The 22,012-nt window shown below is 37.6% G+C and overlaps 1 protein-coding gene across 10 annotated transcripts in view; it reads left to right on the forward strand.

Moving 5' to 3' along the window:
* Pum2 (pumilio RNA binding family member 2) overlaps positions 1 to 22,012 on the forward strand; it is a 78,526-nt gene that overhangs the window by 2,706 nt on the left and 53,808 nt on the right. For 8 of the 10 annotated variants that reach the window (XM_027424610.1, XM_027424616.1, XM_027424618.1 and 5 more), the window contains exons 2-3: positions 14,273 to 14,341; positions 21,563 to 21,671. In XM_027424610.1, the coding sequence (XP_027280411.1) occupies positions 14,291 to 14,341; positions 21,563 to 21,671 (160 nt within the window). In that variant the 5' untranslated portion in view covers positions 14,273 to 14,290. Of the gene's footprint in view, positions 1 to 6,538; positions 6,558 to 14,272; positions 14,342 to 15,280; positions 15,406 to 21,562; positions 21,672 to 22,012 lie in introns of those variants that run through there. The other 2 variants (XM_035448074.1, XM_027424613.1) reach the window with 2 other exon arrangements.

Genomic DNA, 22,012 nt, shown 5'->3' on the forward strand with positions numbered 1-22,012 from the left:
CTAACTTGCCTCTCAGTTCAGTAGGTTCTGAATTCTGGTACAGTAGAAAAATATTCAAACTATAATGGTCTGATAGTGCTATTTCTAGTGACAAGTCAGTTTTTTTTTTTTTTAATTACTGCTTTGTGGTTAAAATGTGAACTTATAAAAGTATTTTCAAACTTTTCTAGTGCATGGACCACTAGAATTTATAGGTAGGTGTACGATGCTTTTTCTTAATTCTTCAGAAAGTAGTATATTTAGATATGAGGTAATACTTATTTATAAATGAGAATTTAGGGTTTACCTAGTTAACAAGTATCACCTTATAGTCACTTGCAAGCCTTTAATCCCAGCACTCGGGAGGCAGAGGCAGGCGGGATCTCTGTGAGTTCCAGACCAGCCTGGTCTACAAGAGCTAGTTCCAGGACAGCCTCCAAAGCCAGAGAAACCCTGTCTTGAAAAACCAAAAATAAATAAATAAGTAAATAAATTAAAAAATGCCCTATTAAATAAAAAAATTTTAACTGAATTCTGGACACTTATTTCTTTTTGGGGGGATTTCGAGACAGGGTTTCTCGGTATAGCTTTGGAGCCTATCCTGGTACTCACTCTGGAGACCAGGCTGGCCTCGAACTCACAGAGATCTGCCTGCCTCTGCCTCCCAAGTGCTGGGATTAAAGATGGTTTCTTTATTTAGCCCCATTCTGAAAGTTTAGCTATTTATTCTTTTTGTTGTTGTTTTGTATTTGTTTGTTTTAGGCACTGGGGTTAAAGGCTAGCACTACTACCACCCAGCTGCTACTGTAGTCTTAATTCCATGTAACTTATTTTCACTTTTCTTTTGTGGAAGGATAAAAGACTTTAGAGTGCTGAGAAACATCCAGCTGTGTCCCCCTGATGGGCCTTCCACACTAGCTACCAACTACAGAAAAGTAAAGGAACATCAAATGCAAAAAGGTGTCAGTATATTTTAATTGAATGCAAGTGGGACAGGAAGAAACAGCTACCTACTTTCTGGCAGAGTATGTGCTTGGGCTCTACACTGACCCCCAGATTTGTTTCCTGGAAAGAATTCGGTGGGCATGGCTACTACAAGACCATCTGTCTACTCGGTATTGCTTATGTCCAATTCTTGGCCCATAAGCTGCATGTGGTCAAGAATAGCTATGAGTGCAACTCAGCATAAAACCTTAAACTCACTTAAACACATGAAATATTTTGTGTGGTTCTCAAGTATGAAATTCATAGATGACAATGTTGTGTCACATGTCAGTTTGGATATCCTTGGAAGGAATAAAACCTGTAACAGACTGCCAAAAATATATAATGTGGTGGGATTGGGAAGTAGGAGAGTATTATTTCTGTATTTGTAGTCCTTTAAAAAAAAAAAAGAAAAAGGCCTGATTTCTGTTGTCGTTGGCTTGCCAAGAATAGCAAGTTCTTTTGTGTATATGTTCGAGTGTTTGAACACAGGAATGAATGTGCCACAGTACATGTGTTGAGATCACAGGATAACATTTGGTATGTTGTGACTGGAGTCTCTTGTTTGCTATTGCACTCAACAGGCTTGCTGGAGCTTTATGGGTTTCTCTTGTTTCCATCTCCCATTCACCGTAGGACCTTTGGGGATCTGGCTTTATGTAGGTTTTGGGATCTGAACTCAGGTCCTCACTCTAAGTGCTTTACTGATACCTCCTTATCCCTTTGACACCATTTCCTTAATGATGTCAAAGACTTACTAGGAATAAATGAGTCTTAACTAAAGCACAGTTGGTTTTATTGAGATAATACAGATAGCTAAGTGAAATATAGAGGCAGTTATTCTATATAGCCCTGTAACAGGCAGTCAAAACTGTAAGTAGAAAAATAATAGACTGAAATATATGATTTTGTTAATTATCAAAATATACCAGGCAGTGTTGGCACATGTCTTGGATCCCAGCATTAGGGAGGCAGAGGTAGGCATATCTCACAGTTCAAGACCAGCAAGGGCTACACAGAGAAATTCTGTCTCCAAAAACAAAAATTAGATACAAGTAGGAGCTACTTAAACATCTCCATATTATTTTATCTGTGCTTTTGTAATTAAATGCAAGACATTTCTGTAGTAAAATCTGAATCTTTACTCACAGTTCTGCATGAAGTTCTGAAGTTAGACAATGGGTCTAGGTTTTTCCTACAGATGTTTTCTTATATTTTGGGGGTGGATGGGGTGGAGTAGGGTAGAGGTTATGTGGGTAGTATGGGTTGGTCTAGAACCTCCTGAGACTAACAGATGCTGAGATTACAGGTAAACTGCTATGCCTGGCTTGGACCTTTGGACTGTAGCACAATTGTAATTGATTTTCAAAGAATTGAGACAGAGTAATTTTATATTCTGTGGCTTCAACACCAGCAAAAGAGGAGTACTCTAAGCTCTTGCTAAAAATAAATTGCCACTTTAAATTGAGAATTCTTGTTGAGAAAATTGTCAGGGGATGTTGAAGAATATAGTATATTTGTTTCCTGAAATGTTCTATCTTCATTAAGGTACACTATTAGAAGCACACTTGTTTGAGGATTGTAGGTTGATCTTGAGCTACACTGTCCTTAGATGTTGGTTATCAGTGATTCTTGTTGATGGAGTCTTGGGGGGGGGGTGTTGAGACAGTTTTTCTGTGTAACAGCTCTGTCTGTCCTGGAACGAACTAGTGGAACTAGCTCTATAGCCCAACTGGCCTCTGCCTCCCAAGTGCTGGTATTAAATGCGGGCGCCACCACAGTTCAGCTCTTAAGGAATTTATACTGTAGAGAAAGGATTAATTTGGGATTTTAGTGCAGTGTGTTAATTGTCAGAGAGGTGATATTACAAAGGTGGCTGTGGACTCTGAGGTTGAGAATACAATGATCAGGAAAAGCTTTGCATAGGTATAGCTGAATCTGGAAAGAGTCAGAGAAGTTAGGGTCAGTGAGATGACTTAGTGAGTAAAGATGTTTTCCATGCAAACCTGAAAGCCTAAGTATATTCTCCAAACCCATGTAAAGGTGGAAGGAGAGAATTGACTGTCAGGTTGTGCTCTGACCTCCACACGAGCATTATGGTTGAGTCATCCCCACACTCTTGTCATTACACACACATAATAATGGTGATAACAATAAAGATTTATTATTTAGTTAGAGGGATTTACATTTAGTGACTCTGGGAGAGAACTGACAGTAGATATAAATGGAACAACAGGAGCTCACCATAATGGAGTCATCTAATTCGGATATTTGTTTAGACATTGGACACCCAGGATTATAGTTCAGGAAGATTTAAACTAAGTACCTCCTGGAGCAATTCTAAAATTGTTATGAGATTTTTTTCTTTGGTATATTTGGATTTAGGCATATAACCTGTCCTTGAGGGATTGACTGAGGGAAAATATTACTGGAATTTCATTGAAGACACTACCTGTTAACAGTTCTATCCCTTCTCTAAGAAATATTACTGTCAATGGTAATGCTAGGAAATATGGTTGCCTTCAAGGAATAGGTATAGTTTCTTTTTTCCACTGTGAAATACTATTTTGTATTAATTTTCCAAGTGTTTTCAAGAAATCAGATACTAATCTAGTGTGAATATTACAGTCAAGTCACAAAGACTATTCCTGGACAAAGACAAAGACATATATGTATTAGAATGAGAAATAAGAAACTGTTACCTAAAAAAAAAAAAATTTGGACATGAACTATTCTTTTTCTATGCATGGAAATATTTTTTCTCCTTAGGTTTTGTGCCAGCATATTTGAACTCTTCCTCAAGAATGGAGATGGGGGAGGCAAAGAGGGGAAATTCTTATTATGGGGCCAGTATTTACAGCTAAGGTTCTGCATATGGTGAGATCAATACATCAAAGCATAGACTGTGTATATCAGATGATTATGTGCTCCCTGTTAGCTCAAAACCAAGTTCTAACAATGAATCCCTGCACAGTCCAAATTTGGCTTACCAAAGAGGTCCTTTTACTTTCCCCCATTAGTATATTCAAACTGCCATGTTTTAACCCTTTCTGACTATTTAGAAGGTATCTGAAGCCAGTGTGGTGGGTGCCATTGTCCTTCATGGTATGTAGCTGAAATTGGGCTTTTTCTTCCAAGGTCATGAGCTGAGAAGTTGTGGGGGTGACCTTGAGACATTTCAGATGGCAGGTAATGGAGTTTCTAACATCACAAACCCATTAAAAATCATCAAACAGATCTTTGACAATGACAGGCCTTTGGATTGTTTCATTATCATGGGGGAAGGCATGTCTACAGTGGCAGGCAGCTGTCTTGTCACACCACTTCTGTATTCAGGAAGCAGAGTTACATTTTGGATATTGAAAGGTGTTCGGGGAAAAAAAGAAAGATGTTCATACCTTATATTTTTCTTTTAATTTTTTTTAACTTCACTTTACTCTGTGTGTGGGGTGGGTGGTCAACTTGAGTGTATTTTCTTTCTACAACATGGGTCCTGGGTATGGAATTCTGGTCATTAGACTTTACAGTAATTCATCTTTTTATCTTACAAGGTCAAAAGTTAGCAAGTCAATTTAGAATTTATTGACTAGTTTTGCCAGGCGGTAGTGACACACACCTTTAATCCCAGTGCTCTGTAGCTTTAGAGTCTTATCCTGGAACTTGCTCTGTAGATCAGGCTGGCCTCGAACTCACCGAGATCTGCCTGCCTGTGCCTCTCGAGTGCTGGGATTAAAGGTGTGCTCCACTAATGCCTAGCTCAGACCCTCCTCTTTAAAAAATAATAATAATAATAATAATAACAAAAGTTTTTTAAAAGCTGCAATATAAAATTTAAGGTTTTATTTTTTGTGTATAGGTATTCTGCCTGTGTGTATCTGTGCACACTGTATGTGTACTGTGCCTGAGGAAACCAGAAAAATATGTTGGATCCTCCAGAACTATAGTTGCAGATGATTGTGAGCTGCCATGTGGGTGCTGAGAATTGAATCTAGGTCCTCTGGAAAAGCACTCAGTGAGTGAAGTGCTCTTAACTGCTGAGCCATCTCTCCAGTCTCAGAGTTTGTCATCTTTAGGATATTTGATTGTTTCATCTCACTGACAGTTACTGAGAAGTAAATAATCAGCAATTCATGGTTTATATGAATGTGTGAGAATTTTTTTATTACAATTTATCATTACCTCAACGATTCCTTTACTCAATTCAAAGATTTGTACAAACCATATATTTTATACTATTTCATGAACTATAATAACATTTAAAGCTTTTAATTGTTACAAAGTTGTTATAATGTTGCAAACCATTATAATGTTAAATCAGTGTTTTATTTAGCCTATTTGGAAAAAATTACTATACATATAAAAACATTCATCTTTTAAGTTGTCTTCAAAATTACTAGAAATATTACTGTGTTTCTATGTTAACGTTTACATAAAAGTTATGGTAGTAGATGGAGAGCTGGCTTAGTAAAGTCTCTGGCAGGTAGGCATGAAGAACTGACTTAGAGTTCTGGGACAGCCCACATAACAAGCCAGGCATGGTCATGCATATCTACAACCCCATTTATGGGGCTGGGTGGAAACAAGCCTATTACTGAAATTCATTGTCCAGACAACTTGGCTGAATTGATGAATTTCAATACTGGTTCAGCTCTTGCCGTGTCTCAATACATAAAGTTGGAGTGCCGAGATAACCTAATATCTGCCTCTGGCCTACACCTGTATATTAATAAGTACATACAGCCCCCAAACAACACAACACAGAAAAGGTTGTAGTACTTGGTTAAATAAAGTCTATAGGTGTCTCAGCCTTCAATGGGCAAACTACATTGATTGATGGATTAAGCATGTGTCAACTTTCAAAAGAGCTACTGGGTATCAGAATAACATGTCTTAAATGTATTGAAGAGGGAACTTATATCAAGAAGAGAGTAAATAATTTTACTGAGCCTGGTGGTGTGACATATGCCTGTAAGCCCGGCACTTTGAAAGTGGAGGCAGGAAGATCAGGAATTCAGGGGCATTTGCCTACACAGTTAATTTGAATCCATCCTGGGTTTCTTGAAGCTCTGTTTTGTCTCATCCCCCAAAGAAAGATGCACATTGAGATTTTTGAAAGAAAAATCTTAAACCACATTAACTGGTATTTGGTTTTTTTAATATAATAAGTACTGCATTAGTACATACAACTTTAATTTCATAATGTTTTTTAAAAGTTCATTTGTTACCATTAAACTTTTTTTTTTCTGTTGAACTTGGATTGTTCAGTTAAGCACTACTGGGTAAATAGTTAATTCTGTTTTATTGATGCTGTTGTTTGCATGAGGCAAATTCCCAGAGTAGAAACTTAGGTCTGTGGATTTTATATTAATTTTTAAATAAAATCACTCATTGAAGTAGGCAGTTAATACTCTAGGAAGCACTCATGGTTCAGCTTTGTGTATTCTATAGTCTTGGTCTTTTGATTTGAGTTTCTTATTTGTTGTTTGGGTTTTGTTTTGTTTTGTTTTGATGAAGTTTCTCTCTTTTTTAGCCCTGGCTGTTCTGGAACTCTGTATACCAGGCTGGCCTCTGCCTCCCAACCACTGTAATTAAAGGTGTGTTGGCAGCATTGCCTGACAATGATTTGGGTTTCTGTTGTGCTATGTTTGCTAAAACGTCTTTAGTTGGGAAACCTGGGCTGTTTGATTCACTCTTGAAGGATGATTTACCCGTACACAGATAGACTGGTAGGTAAGATGCTGTCCAGGTGACTTCTATAGTGTAAGTTAAAGATAAGACAAAGATCTTTTTTTAAAAGCCAGATAGTTATCACCTTTGTTAGCATTCTATAGCTGTGCCAAAAAAATGGAGCAATTTAAAAGAGGAATGATTTGTGTAGTTTTCAAGATGGGTTGTTTCTTGGTTGCTGCGCTTGTGGAGAGGCAGCAGCTTCATAGTATAGCATGATGCCACTGAACTGGCAACTTAGGAAGCTGAGCAGAATAGAAAGAGAAGGGACAGGAGAGGAAGTAAGTCTTTAAAAGGCACTTTCTGAATTACCTTTGATAGATAATTACCCCTCCAGATAGATAGGGTCCACATTCTAATGTTCTCAGCCCCCAATAATTGGGTCAAATCATGAATCTTGATAGGGTACTAACCAGGGTCTTCTTCATAATCCAGTCATTTTCCAGAAGACCCACCTCTGGACACTGCCTTGGGAAGTGAACCTTCAGTGTGTAAGCTTTTTAGGGTAAACATGATATAAAATGATAATATTGCTTCAGTGGTGGTTTGCTTTGTTGTTATGGAAAGGTCATGAGACTTTTGAAGTCTTGATTATACCTTGGTTTTTCTGCTGTTTAATAACTTTGTCTACTAACATTTGATGTTACATTATTAATACGTTAATGTTAATATGCTATCATTTTCTAATTTGTAGGAATATAATCTCTACTTTGGATTATATTCACCTAGACATAGAATGATCTCTATATTCTGGATTTGTTAGTTACTTTTTATTTTTAAGATTTATTTAATATGTATCCAGAGTTATGCCTGCATGTATCCCTGCAGGCCAGAAGAGGGCATCAGATCTCATTACAGATGGTTGTGAGCCACCATGTGGTTGCTGGGAATTGAACTCAGGACCCTAGGAAAAGTAGCCAGTGCTCTTAACCTCTGAGCCATCTCTCCAGTCCATGTTAGTTACTTTCTTAAAGTTCAGGTTTGGAGCTGTTTTCTTTTAGGCATGATCCTTTATAATCGGAGGCACTATTAAATACTATATTAATTATACTATGAGGTTATGTCTTGTTCTATTTTGGGGGTGGTGAGGTTTTAATTGATTTTTAATCAATTTGTTGTGTGTGTGCATACCTGCCATAGAGAGCATATGGAGGTTGGGGAACAACTAATAGGTGTTGGTGCTCTCCTTCCATCATGCTGGCCCTTGAACTCAGGTCATCAGGCTTGGTAGTAGGTTCCTTTTCTGAACCATATGCCAGCCTAATGCTGAGATGTTAAATTGGAAAATCATATAAGCTCAAATACTGCTTTTTTTCCCTTGGTGGAATAATGTGTCTTTTCCACTTGTACCTTTGATAAGATTTCAGCCACATTTTTTTGTGGTATCTTAATAGTTATCTAAAGCAGGTCATCTTCATTGCCATCTGAATCATCTGACTTCACAGTTTGTCACATTGGAAGCTGGCATTGGTTGAAGTATGTTGATCTCTGTAGTATTTTTTCCAAAATAAATCAGTTTACTATTTTGTTTCTCAAATAAAGCAATTGAAAGAGTGAATGCCTTGTAATATGAAAAATAATGACAAATATAATTCTTGGTATTTTTTTTAAGGGAGTTTTAATGGGAGGCCTTATTTGCATTTATGGAAATGTGTATTTTGCCTTCTTGAGGGTTTGGTCTCAGATCTAAACTTCAAGGAGCTAAATATTTTCATGTAGGAAACATTTGATAGGTTTTTAATGATTTAATTAGATGATTGGTGCTAATATCTTTGAAGGAGATTTGTGGTTTCTGGGTCACTAAAATGTAAGTAATGTCCCAGGTTTTCACATTACTCTTTGTTCATCCAGCATTCTTTTAACTCCCACAAGTAGATGCATCATCACACTTCTAATGTTGCTGTATTTCAGTATGTTTAAATGCACTAATACTTAGGCAATGTCACACCTGTTCAGTCCTGCTGCACACTTCACAGGTTCAGAGTTTGTAGCCATTTAATCTAGGAAGGGATCTCGAGTTTGCAGCTGAGTCACCCAGTACACATTTCAGTACTGTAGGTCCTGGTGGAATCTCTGTCACAAAGTGGTATAGGGTAATCACAATCTTCCTCCATTTTTATTTTATGTTTTACCTTTAAAGAAACTTACAAAAACATGTATTTGTTTGGGTAGGCACACATGTTACACACCGTGGAGTCAGACAATTGGGAGACATTTATTCTTACACCATTTAGATTCTGGGGGTGGGGGGGTCTTGGCAGCAAAGAATCTTTATTCACAGAGCCATTTTCCTGGCCCCTGTTTTTGGTGGTGAGTTAAGGCAAAGCCTAGCCAGCCCTTGAACTGATTATGCAGCCAAGAATGATGACCTTGAATTCCTGATGCTTCATATTAAGTGTTGGGATTAGAGGCATGTACCCTACTGACAAGCCAGCTTCAAAAAGGAAACTTTATTTTATTTCTTTTTTTTTGCAATATTTTTTGAAGATTTTATTATGTATATGGTCTTCTGCCTGCATGCCAGCAGAGGGCACCAGATCTCATTCAAGGTGGTTGTGAACCACCATGTGGTTGCCAGGAATTGAACTCAGGACCTCTGGAAGAATGGTCAGTGCTCTTAATCGCTGAGCCATCCTCTGGCCCCAGGGAACTTTTTTTAAAGACAAGGTCTCTGGGGGTTGGAGAGATGGCTCTGGTTAAGATCACTTGACTGCTCTTGTAGATCTGGGATTCAATTCCCATCAACCACATGGTGGCTCACAACCATTTGTAATGGGATCTGATTCCCTCTTCTGGTGTGCATGAAGGCAGAGCAGTCATATACATAAAATACATGACAAAAGATAAGGTCTCACCAGGTAGTCTATGCTGGTCCTTGTCCTGGAAGTCCTCCTGCTTCAGCCTCTTGGGTGTTGGGATTACAGGTATTGTCCATCCTTTGTGGCCTTTATTTTTCTTCCTACCTTTTCTCCTCTCTGTCCTTTAGCTTAGAAATCCTTTTGTCTCCAGCTATTGGTGGTTCACACCTTTAATCCCAGCACTCAAAAGGTCAGCCTGGTCTAAGAATGAGTTCCAGGATAGCCAAGGCTACATAGAGAAACCCTGTCTCCAAAACAAAACAAAAAACCAAACGCGCGCGCGCGCGCGCGCGCACACACACACACACACACACACACACACACACACACACACACACAAAACAAATCCTTTTATCTTACTTTGAAGTTTTACTGGCCCTTCTACTATCTAGTCTGTCAGTAATTGACATTGTAAGAGGCATTTTTCCATTTTAGTATTTCCATTGGTTGTTTTTTCTAGTTTTTTTTTTTAACTGTTGAAATTTGTATTTGTTTCTTTTTTGGTTCCTTGATAAAATACTCTGAAAATAGCAACTTCAAGGAGAAAGGGTTTTGTTTTGTTTTTTGTTCATTTTCAAAACAGGGTTTCTCTGTGTATCCCTGGCTGTCCTGGTACTCACCATGTTGAACAGGCTGGCCTTGAACTCAGAGATCTGCCTGCCTCTGCCCCCAAGTGCTGGGATCAAAGGTGTGCAACACCATGCCCAGCTTGAGAAAGGATTTATATTTAACTCAAAGTGAAAAGTACAGTGCATCATAGTAGGGGAGTCAGAGCATCAGCATAAATTCCACATGGTACCCACAATCAGGAAATAGGGAAAAGATTCTAGTGCTTAGCTCCCTTTCTCTATTTTCTGTAGTTCAGGATCAGAGTCAGTCTACTTCAGTGAATGCAATCAAGATAATCAGTCCCCCATAGGCATTCCCATAGAGTCCGTCAAGTTGACACTATAATCAGATTCACATACTAGAAGCATGGTTTTTCTTCATCTTGTACAGTTGATAGTTATCTCATAATTCTGTAATGTCTTAGCCTGCTGCTGGTTGATTGTTATGAACACATTGTCAGGAACATAGACAAGCACATGTGTGTCTTTCCACAATGCAGTAAATTCACAGAGGTGGGGGGCACGACACACAGATGACTCTTAATGGCAGCAGTTTGCTAGGTATTCCTGCTCTCCTTGACATATTCTTTTATTGCAATCTTATTTATTAGCATTAACTCTCATCGCCTGGGCTGGAGAGATAGATGGCTCAGTGGTTAAGAACACTGGCTGCTCTTCCAGAGGTCCTAAGTTCAGTTCCCAGCAACCACGTGGTGGCTCACAATTACATATGAGAATTGGTGCCCTCTTGCTGGCTTGCAGATATACATGCAGGTGAAACCCTGCATACATAATAAATAAATAAATAAGTAAATAAGTAAATAAACCTCAAATTATGTATATATGTAGGTTACAGAATAGCCACAAAGGTTAAAAAGGCAGAGTTTCAAGGAAAGAGGACCGGGAGGCTAAAGTTGGGAGCCTGATAGGAATGCCAGGGTCTGTTGATAAGTTAAATAACCTCAGTTGGAGAAACTGCTGGCTGCTACTTAAAGTCAGGCTACAAGGTCAGAGCTGAGCTGCAGGAATAAGGTAAAGAAAGCTAAGGGTAGGATTGGTTTAGATAAATGAATAGGCCAGTGGATGGCAGGTCCAGACTGGTGGGCAGATGGCATACCTTGCCAACAGCAGGAGCCAAACCAAGCTGGGGCCCCTAGGAAGGTGGAATGTTCTTTGCCTTTTGTGCCACCCCCCCCCCACACACACACACAGCTCATTGGGAGATTGCCATCACAGTGCTAGGTGTTTGTCTCTTTATGGTGAAGCAGTTAAACTCTTGCCTTGGCCTGATGTATCTGATAAGTTTTTGGCTTTATTTTTCCTGATGTGGTTTTAATGAGCCCATGTGCCCTTACATTTGGATTTACCCAGATAAATGTATGGGGTGGGCTTCTCTCTACTCCCAGACTGTCATTTATTAGTTTGCCATGTAGGTGGTGCTGGGCCTTTCACGTGTCGACCTAGGCACACAGTGCCTCAATGAACTAAAAAGCTGCTTGTGGTGGAGCTAGGCATGATCTCAGCACTTGGGAGGCAGGCAGATCTGAGTTCCAGGCCAGCCTGGTCTGCACAGCTAAACCCTGTCTTGACAGAGCCTCTTAAGGCAGAGCACAGCCCGATTTCAGCATTTGTCTTTAATTGTTGGTTTTTCTCTGTACATCATTTTCTAGTTTCTGAATTTTAGACTTTATGCTTGATATGTTGAGGATTAGATTCTGTTGTGGAGAATGTTGGGTTTTATTTTGATATAACTCAAAATCTAAGTTCCTTTGATTTTTCTGGTCAGCAGCAATTTGCTTAATTCTTATATACTTAATTGGCCTTCTGGACCTGTAGTTTTAGGGTTATCTACATTATGTACTTTAATTTAAAGGTAGAATTTGTGTTTTCTTCCTTTCCTTTCTGTTTTCTTTCTCCCCTTCCCTCTCCTCCCCTCTTGTCTCCTCCCCTCCCTGCCTCCCTGCTTACCTCCCTTGTTGGACAGTAGCTCTTGTTGCTCCAAACTATAGGGCTTATGAAAGTGGGTTTGCTATAGGAGTTTTAAAGCCCATCTTGCTTGTCCTTAGACAAAACCAGCAAACAAAAAAACCACAGGAAGGAAAAACAAAATTTTACTCTGTTGGATCCTTCTTTTGGGCAAAAGCTCTTGGTTTCTTTCAGTTGTTTTCTATTACCTACAAATAGTTTTTAGTCTGGAGTTAATAGAAAGGTTTGTGTTTGATTGAAGTTAACTTCTTTGTTACTAGGAAACACAAGTAAGACCATATTTGAGAATATTTTTTTTCTCTATAAAATTTTCCAGTAAGTCTAGTAAAAGCTTATTGAATTATTTTCATAATTTGTCTACTTTGGGTGGGTGCAAGCATTTCGTGTAGGGAGCTATCAGGAGGACAGAAGAGGATATTGGATCCTCTGGAGCTGGGGTCATGAGCTGTGTGAAGCAGGTGTCAGGAACTGAACTCTAGTCCTCAAACTGATGGGCCATCTTTTCAGCCCCTAAAGCTGTTTTACTAAGTGACTTGAATGCTTACCTAACAACCACTACTGTCTCACTTAGTGTTCACAGCAGATCTATGTGGCAGGTCTTGTTTGTCCAGAGTTCTAGAACTATCAAATATCTGAACTATAATTTGTTTTATTTTTATAACATTTGCTGCTTGGTCTTGAAAACCTGACTTGGGCATTATGGGAGTGAAGAAACACATGGGCTCTGTTAGTTTCAATGGAGGCTATCTACTAGAACCCTGGAAACTCAGCCTGTTTATTATGTACAGCACAGGGAGGAAGGGTTAGCTAGCCTCATAGGCAGTCTCTATAGGGAAGCAGTCATCCAAGAGAGAAAGCTATGGCTAGTTTGTGTACACTAGTTTGTGGTCAGTGTTCATAAAAGCTAACAAAAGAAACTTAGCCATTTTCATGGTTCTGAGGAATTGGAGTCCTTGACATTGCTGTGCTCTTGTCAGCAATACACACTGACTCAAGACTTATCAGGTACCCACAACCATTTAGTGGAGATTAGAGAATAGTGAGGGAGTCCTTTCCTCCCATCCAGGGGGTCCAGGGGTTTGAACTCAAGTTGTTAGTCTTGGATTCAGGGTTCTTCGACAGCTAAGATCTCGTTGTAAACCACAAAAAGAGTTTGAGCTCTATCTTTAGGGATGAAGTCATATGATCTGAGTAGTTTCAAAAAGATAGTGTGGAGATTAGATTGCAGAATGGAAATGTGAGTGTGGGTGTTGGTGGCGCATGCCATTAATCCCAGCATTCGGGAGGCACAGGCAGGTGGATCTCTGTGAGTTTGAGAGCAGCTAGGTCTACAAGAGTTAGTTCCAGGACAGCCTCCAAAGCAACAGAGAAACCCTGTCTCAAAAAACAAACAAAACAAAAGAATGAATGGAAAGGTGAGATGAGCGCAGTGTTTTCAGGTCTTTAAAGGGAAAATTCTCAACTAGAGAGCTGGCAAACAGATTGAAGCAGGTAAGATTGGTTTTACAGGACTTGGTAAATGGTAAAAATGGGTGTAAGAAAGGAAGTAAAGGAAAGCAAAATGGAAACTTTCTGTGGTATATCCAAGGAAATGAAAAGAAGGAACTGGAGCTTTGGAGAATAGAGAGGTTTAGTTTGTAAATAGAAATTTGGTGGGTGTGGTGTCCCTAATCTAGATAGCTCTCAAAGCATGGAGATTGTTCACATTACGGGATGGAGAAGGGTGCCTTATACATAAAAAACAAGGAATGCTAAGATTCAAGAGATGAAGGGAAAAACAGGAACTCAATTTATAGACCGGGATGGCCTCAACTCACAGAGATCGTAATGCCTCTGCCTCCCCAGTACTGGGATTAAAGGCTTGGGCCACCACTGCCCGGTTTCACCTTTATTTTTTTTTTCTTCTGTTACACAAGAACATGGTAGTGGTCTGTTGCACACAATTATTATTTTAAAACTCACCTATTTCAATGTAGCTTGCTCTCATGTAATTTATTTGGAGAAACCTGTCTTCATAGAATCATCTGTTCTTATGTATTTTGGAATGTAGTAGTTAATGTTAGTTAATACCCATACAATATAGTTAATACTTTGTTAAATTCCCACTAATTTTCAATTTTTATTTATCAGGTTTGATCTGTGGATGAAATGAATCATGATTTTCAAGCTCTTGCATTAGAATCTCGGGGAATGGGAGAGGTAAGAACTCACCAGTACTAAAAACTTATGTTTCACTTTAATCTTTGAGTCACTGGAGTTTATTTTTTAAATGATAAATCTTGGAAGTAGCAGTTACAGCTTGCAGATGTATAGGTTTTTAAAAACCCTTGCTATTATGTACTTGTGTAGTAATAATTTTTTTTTGGTTGCTTATTTTGTAGCTTAAATCCAGAAAGTAATTATTAGTGTGCTTATTTGTGTCTAGGTGATTTTGATTGACTTGGTTAAATAATGTCTTACTATTTTGGTAATGAATTATGTAATTAGAATTAGCTCTGCTCAAGAATACATCCTATTCTGCCATTTTATATATGTATGCTGTTTGCTTTAGCTATGCTTGTTACTATTCTTCCCCAAAACTCTCTTATTCACTGAAGATATTTGCTTAGTAAACTTCTAATCCTCTGCAAGACTCGACTGAAAACACAATTATCTAGTATCCCATTGCTATCTACATTAGAATTAATTACTTCCTCATCTGACTTCTCATTTAGTTCTTTATAAATACTTTCATTATGTTACTGATTACAGTTTGTTTTGTATTTGTCTCCTATAAATTGCTAGCTTTGAATGCTTAGCATAATAGGTACTCTACAATTTTGAATGGATGTTATCTTTTCTATTAATCTGTGGTTTTCTTTGGGTCACCCAGTTAACCATACCATTACATATTTTAAGGCATCTAAAATACTTAGTTTTCCATATTCCTAATGAACTTTAGAAAACTTTGATAAAAACTCTTGTGGACATAGCTTTGTTTTGTTCTTTATTACACACTCAAGTGTGGACTTTGATGTTAGAAAATGACAGTAAACAGACCTAAGATGTGTAATTAATTGCTTGCTCCTGGAGATTATTTTACTGTAGTAGATTAGAGACCTTCATGAGACTCACTCCATCCAATGCTGTGCTCTTCAGATGCAGAGAGAGAGTCCAGTCACTCCTTTGGGCCACAAGAGGGCACCCTGCAGCTAGCTAACCCTCCCTTTCTTCAGAACAGCGTTTTCCAAAGAGTTTGTCATTTTCAGAGGACTGATTTAAGGGTGAGTTAAGGTGCTTAAGCTAAGTATTGCCAAAATAAACTTGTTAGTTCAGTACATAAGGTAAAACCTGATCTGGGCCCTAAGAAAAATTTGAGAGAGGGAATACTTTTTTGCTCTTACAAGAAAGCCTATATCTTGTAACATAATGGCTGTTCAGGCATTATTTACACTCAAATAGACTAAGCAAAGACAGTTAGAAGGGCTTTTGTTTTTTACCTGCCACTTGTTTTCTTTGGCTTTTAGAAAATAGAGTAGCATATCTTTAACAGCCGGTCTGGGAGCACCGTAGAACATGCCTGCAATTCCAGCATTTTGTGGGTCAAGGCCAGTTTTAGGTTACGTAGGAAGGCCTATCTTAAAATTTTAAAATAATAAAGCATTCTTGAAGTGTTTCTATCTTCTGTCTGTGACAGACTTGAACTTGATGTTTGTAAGAGTGAGTGAGAACCCTACATTAAACTAGGCTTGGTTCTTTACTTTCATGTGTATTACAGATTTATGTACAAATTTACTCTTTGTATTTGAAAATAACATTTGATAAAGCCATATTTATACCTTTGTGGTTAAAAATTATTGTCAGAAGCAGTGGTTGCATTAGTTGTCTATGGGTAGACGAAGGTTTTGTAGAGGAATTGGGTTGAATAGTTAAATAAGCTAAAATCCAATCTTTATTAGACACATTAGATGTGCACAGCCAGAATGCTGTAGGGCCTTAATTTCCTGCTGTCTGGTGGATGGCTGCAGGGCAGTTTTATCAGTGACCTTCATCCAGTAAAAATAAATTTTTAAATAAGCAAGTTTTGCTTTTTTTTTTTAAAGCAATTTACCAATTAATACTGTTACCTCTAAGAGATAGTTAAGAAACCTACTCAAATTTCTGTCTCTGGGTTCTCTCCCACAAGCCTTTCTATCTTTCCTCATCTCACAGGCAGCAGGGAACCTTCTGGGATTTCCTTCTTTGCCTGTCTCTCTCTCACCAGTCTTCTCCTCCTTTACCGACAGGTGAGGTGTTTGTTTGTTTTATTCCAGAATTCACTCATTGGAATAAATTAAAGAAGCCTGTACTCTCTGGCTCCTGAAATTTCTAAAATTGATTGTTGGGGTTGTTTTTGTAATGTTTAAAAATATCCCCTTCTTAATAGATTGCCCTGTTCTTTCCTTTTAAAGATAAGGTTTTGCTTATTGGGTCTCAACTGTTATAATCTCTAATGTATGGAGAATCATGTTTACTTCTAGGACTCGTTTTAAATGTACCGTTTTTTGTATTTCTTGTTTATTGAGCTATCATCAGGGGGTCATTCTCTTAAGTTGTTCATCCAAAAACAGAAACAAATCTTTGTTTATCTATTCATAAACTCACTCTTCTCCCCCCACCCCCCCATAGCATGCTTTTGTCAAAAGACTACTGATTTCCATTATATCATGTGGCTTGCAACAAACAAATACGATCCATAGTAAAAGGGGTATTTGATTTGGCTTTACTAGTGTATATAGAGATGTAGTATTTTAATCAAGGACACTGAGAGGCACATGCCTATTAACTCTGTCGTCAGTTTACTAGGGTACATATAAAGAAAAATAGTGTTTTAAAATTCAAATAGAGCCTGGCATGGTAATGAACACCTTTAATTCCAGCACTAGGGAGGCAGAGGCAGGTGGGTTTTTGTGAATTCAAGGCCTGCCTGCTCTACATAGTGAGTTCCAGGCTAACTAAAACTACAAAATAAGATTCTGTCTTAAAAAAAAAAAAAAAAAAATCTCTTGTAGAGTAGAAAATGTATTGAAGGTACTAAGGAAACCTCTGTTTTTACAGAAATCTCACTAAGCTATACAATTAATGTTGTTCTTTGAAAACAGAAATAATACTTAACTCAAATGCTCTTACTGATCTGAGTTGTTAGGGATAAATGGAATCAAACAGCTTTATTATCCAGACATGTTGGCACATGTCTTAAATACTAGCAATCAGGAGGCAGAGACAAGGATATCTCTTGAGTTTGAGGCCAGTGTGGGCTACATGTGCCAGGACTACACAGAGAGACCTGTCTCAGAAAACAAAATCTACAAAGAGAATCAGCTATTTCAGATAGTGTTTAGAGGATTGCAGTATATTTTTAAAATCACTGTTTCAACTATTCTTAGAATTAAGAATACTAGTGATCTTTGGTTTACCTAGTGATAGTCTTTAATACTGGAAATTCTTAGAAATACTTAAGAATTAAACTATGATTAAAAAAAAAAACTATCTTCTCTAGTAGTTGGATATAAAGAGAAAAGCTTTAATATGAAACCACTATGGATTTCAATGCTGGTGGTGCTCTTTACCAGCTGGATGTGCAAACCTTTGGCATTTAACCTTCTGGCTGTGTTTCCTTATGCAGAAAGACTATATTAGACAACTATTCTTCAGTAATAAATAGGGTTTCATCTCTCTGAAATACTTTAACACAGAAAAAAAGAAATGAAATGGCTAGAAGACAGTCTTGGTAATGAGATACAATTCTTTGAAATAATCAGGTAATTAAATGACTTATACTTTTGGACATGAAAGGTTCTTAGTATTACTGCTATGTGCTAGATGATGTCTCTTGGTGGTCTTTCATTGTAGTCTCAATCTAATAACAGGTTTACTATATTTTCTTTACAAATAAAAATATCAAAAACTATCTTTTATAGAAAAGATTAAAGATTAGAAAAGCACACGAATTTAGGGTTTTTCTTTGTTGCCTTTCTCTACAACTTCGTTTGTGTATGTGTGTACTTATCAAGTAGAGTGATCTTATACCTTAATTTTTTCCCTGGATAGTTCAGTTATGGTCTGTTGTCACAACATTCATTTTCTTGAGAGTATCTGAATTCAGAGATAAGCTATATGAATCTAGTTTTAAACTTAATGTTAATTGGCTATCTTGAGATTTTGTTCAACAGTTTATAGACGAAAAGTGTGATGGGTAAGTGTTATGCAACTGCTTCAAATGCTGGAGCAGGAATTTGGTTGATTTGTTTATGAGGCAGTGTAGATAGGATCCTTACTTGTTTCTTCACAGTGAGAGGGCAAGCCATAAATTCTTCCTGGAGGAAAAAAGTTCTTTGTCAGTCATATCTGAGTTTGGAGGTGGAAGACGAGAAACATTGAGTGTCCCAACCATGGTTTAGACTCAGAGCTTTGTAAGTTAGGGAGTGGTAATAGGTGAAATACCTTTTTAGAAATTTTAAGGTTTCTTAGCCTTGTTTTATACGAATCCTTGTTTATACTGTATTATATATAATCAGAGAATTCCAGGAGACAGTTCTCTTTCTGTCTCGATTCATTTAACCTTCATTTGCTCAATTCTTGTTTTAACTTTTTGTTTCTTGAGTAATTGCCTTTACCTATGTTTAATCCATTTTAAACCATGGGTCACAAGCTAGGAAGAGTACTTAAATTACTGTTTAAATTGTCTTGGAAGGTATTTTCTTATGTTTTTGGTTGTGAGCCTAGCCTCTAATGGCTGAGCCATCTCTCTAGCCCATGGAAAGTATTTTCTAAGGAGCTAGGCAGATGGCTGAATAGGTAAGGTTTGTTTGCTTTGCAAACCTGAGAACTTGAGTTCAAATCCCTGTCACCCAAGTAAAAAGTCATCCATTACTGCCCATAGCTCCAGCCTTGAGTGGATCTCAATAGATCACTAGCCAGCAGGCCTAGCCAAAAAGGTGAGTTTTCAGTGTGCCAAGAGACCTTGTTTCAAAACAAAAAGGCAGAGCACCATAGACAAAGACATACTTTGCTCTGGCCTCCAAACACACAGATGTGCATGCAGTACACAAAGCGCGCGCGCGCGCACACACACACACACACACACACACACACTCAACTAAGAATACTGTTTTTAAAAAAATAAAAAGCATTTCTAGAATGTCTTTAGAAGTGCTAAGTTTAAGCTAAATTATTTCCTTGTGTATCCACTAACTTTCACATTTGCAAAATAAAAACAGGTTTTTTTTAGTGTTTGGCAAAATTGGCATATTGAATATTTGACATGGATTTTTCTCCCCTACTTAAGCAAGATGCACTTTACTTTTTTTGTGGTGCTGAGAATGGAACCCAGGACCTTGTGTATGCTAGGCAGGTGCTTTACCACTATGTTAATCCCTAGTGGTCTATGAGGGCAGTCAGAGAATGCTGTCAGAAGATGCATGCTTTAGCTACTTCTGCCCATGATTAGTGCTCCTACCAGTTAAAACTTGATATTATTTAAATATATAAAATAAGATGTTTTATACTTATTGGAGTCTTTGTCAGAGGAGATGACACATCATTTAGAAGGATCCTAACTTGTAAAGGCTGGACTTTTAAAAAGTTGATTTCTTTAAAATTATAAATTTTTATTTTGTAAAAGATCTTTGGGCCAGGTGGTGGTGGTGCATGTTTTAATTTCAGCACAGGGGAGGTAGAGGCCTGGTCTACAAAGTGAGTTCCAGGATAGCCAGGGCTATTACACGGAGAAACCCTTTTTCAAAAAACAACAAGAAAGTTTGTAAACAAGGAACATGTTCCTCTCCATTCAACACTGCTTCTCAGTTTGGTTAATAACACTGTCATTTACTGTTTCTTAAGTTAAAGTTTTTATGCATTTTCCACCATTTGTAATCAACTCCTTTTGATCTTCCAAATGTCTTTTGAGATCCATTTGTTTCTCAGCTCTTTTCTACCAGTACCCTCTTTCAGTTCTTAACTGTCTTGGCTTTGTTGTGATTTTCCTAAACTGGTTTCCTTGCCTCTAGCTCCCAACCCCCAATCCTATCAGTTGTTACTACAACTTGAATTGTTTCCCAAAACACACTGTTGCTCTTGCTAACCTGTCTTGATTTTCTGTTGCTTTAATAAAACTTTGGGTTACTTTCCTTAACATGCCGCCAAGGGTATTCATGATCAACTGGTTAGCTTTACCAGTGTCAAATTTGAGTCTTCTTACATCTTCTGTATGTATAACACTGAGTTTTCTTAAGTTTTGCTTTTGTTCATGTTTCATTTATGCTTATTGTATTTGCAACTTGCCCTTCCTCCTGAAAATACACACTACATTATGTCTCAGACCCTAAGTCAGGTATTACTGAGTTACTTCATTCTGTTTGTAAGTTCTCTGAAGATGAGGTCACCATGCCATTAAAGAGGCAAACACAGGTAACTGTAGTATTAGAGTATATACTACAGGTCTGATTATGAGTGCTGAATGACTTGGCATTTAATTAATGGGATGAAAATAATGTCTTATGAATGCTTACTTAAAATGCCATATGTGTATCTAAGAAAACAAATCTGTTCAAACAAATGTAATTCTGCTTCCAAGTGTCAGGGATAGAGTAAGTGAATAGCCCTACTGACTGTTACCATGTAGAATAGAGCATAAGACTTTAAGATTATTACCTCAAAAATATTGTTAGGGTTTATCTTTGTGTGTATTCTGTTAATTCACAGCTTTCTGATTTGGGCTTGACATATTGGTACTATTTAAGAGCTAATAAGAGTTGTAAAGTTTACTTCTGGTGAATATAACTTAAAGTAAGAACCAAAAAGACACAAAATTTGTATTCTGGAAATTTGATGAAAGATAGTTCAAAGGCAGCTTTTAGAAGTGAAAAAAAATTCATAGTTTGTTTGAACATTTTTATTATCTTTAACAGGATATTTAATAAGTCTTTTAATGATGATTATACAAAGAAAATCATGAGGGGGCTGGAGAGATGGCTCAGTGGTTAAAAGCACTTGTCAGTCTTTCAGAGGACCTAGGCTCTGTTCTTAGCATAGCTATATGCCTCACAGCCATCTATAACTCCTTTCTAAGGGGATCTGATACCTTCTGACCTCGGGCACTAAGCACCCATGTGGTATGCATGCATAGATGCAGGCAAAACTTTCACACAAAGTGAATGAATCTAATGAAATTTTAAAAAGAAAGTCAGGATATAACAAAAATGTTTGAAACTAGTAGTAAAGTTAAATGCCTAGAATTAGAGCCAGTGCATAAATGCTTGCTGTTCAATGAGACAGTTTGGAAAATAGATTACTTGAAGGTTAACATGTACATATGAGCGATATGTTTGCAGTTCCTTATATATGTAAATTATATGCCATTATAAAAGTTTTTTGTTGGTTTTCTTTTTTCCTTTCAAATAGCTTTTGCCTACCAAAAAGTTTTGGGAACCTGATGATTCAACAAAAGATGGACAAAAAGGCATATTTCTTGCGGATGATGAATGGAGAGAGACTGCATGGGGAACTTCTCGTAAGTAATTCGTGTTTGGGTGAAAATTATGAATAAATTCAGTGTTTTTTAAAACCCTGCCTATCCTTAAGCAATTAAGGGAAAAAAAATTGTGATCCCTTTGTTGATACTTATAGTTTGAACTTTTTTCCCTTTTTTCTTTTTTGTGTTTTTTTGAAATGGGTTTTCTCTGTAGACCAGGCTGGCCTTGAACTTGAGAACCACTCCCTCTGCCGTGATGATGACACCACAGTCTGGCTTTCGTTTAGATTTCTTAACAGAGATTATATTGATTATATTTACCGCATGATTTTGTTTCTTTTTGTTTTCTTAATTAACTCTAATGATAAACTTCTGAAAAC

This window comes from Cricetulus griseus, chromosome 7, assembly GCF_003668045.3.
Source record: "Cricetulus griseus strain 17A/GY chromosome 7, alternate assembly CriGri-PICRH-1.0, whole genome shotgun sequence".
NCBI classification, from domain to species: Eukaryota; Metazoa; Chordata; class Mammalia; order Rodentia; family Cricetidae; genus Cricetulus; species Cricetulus griseus.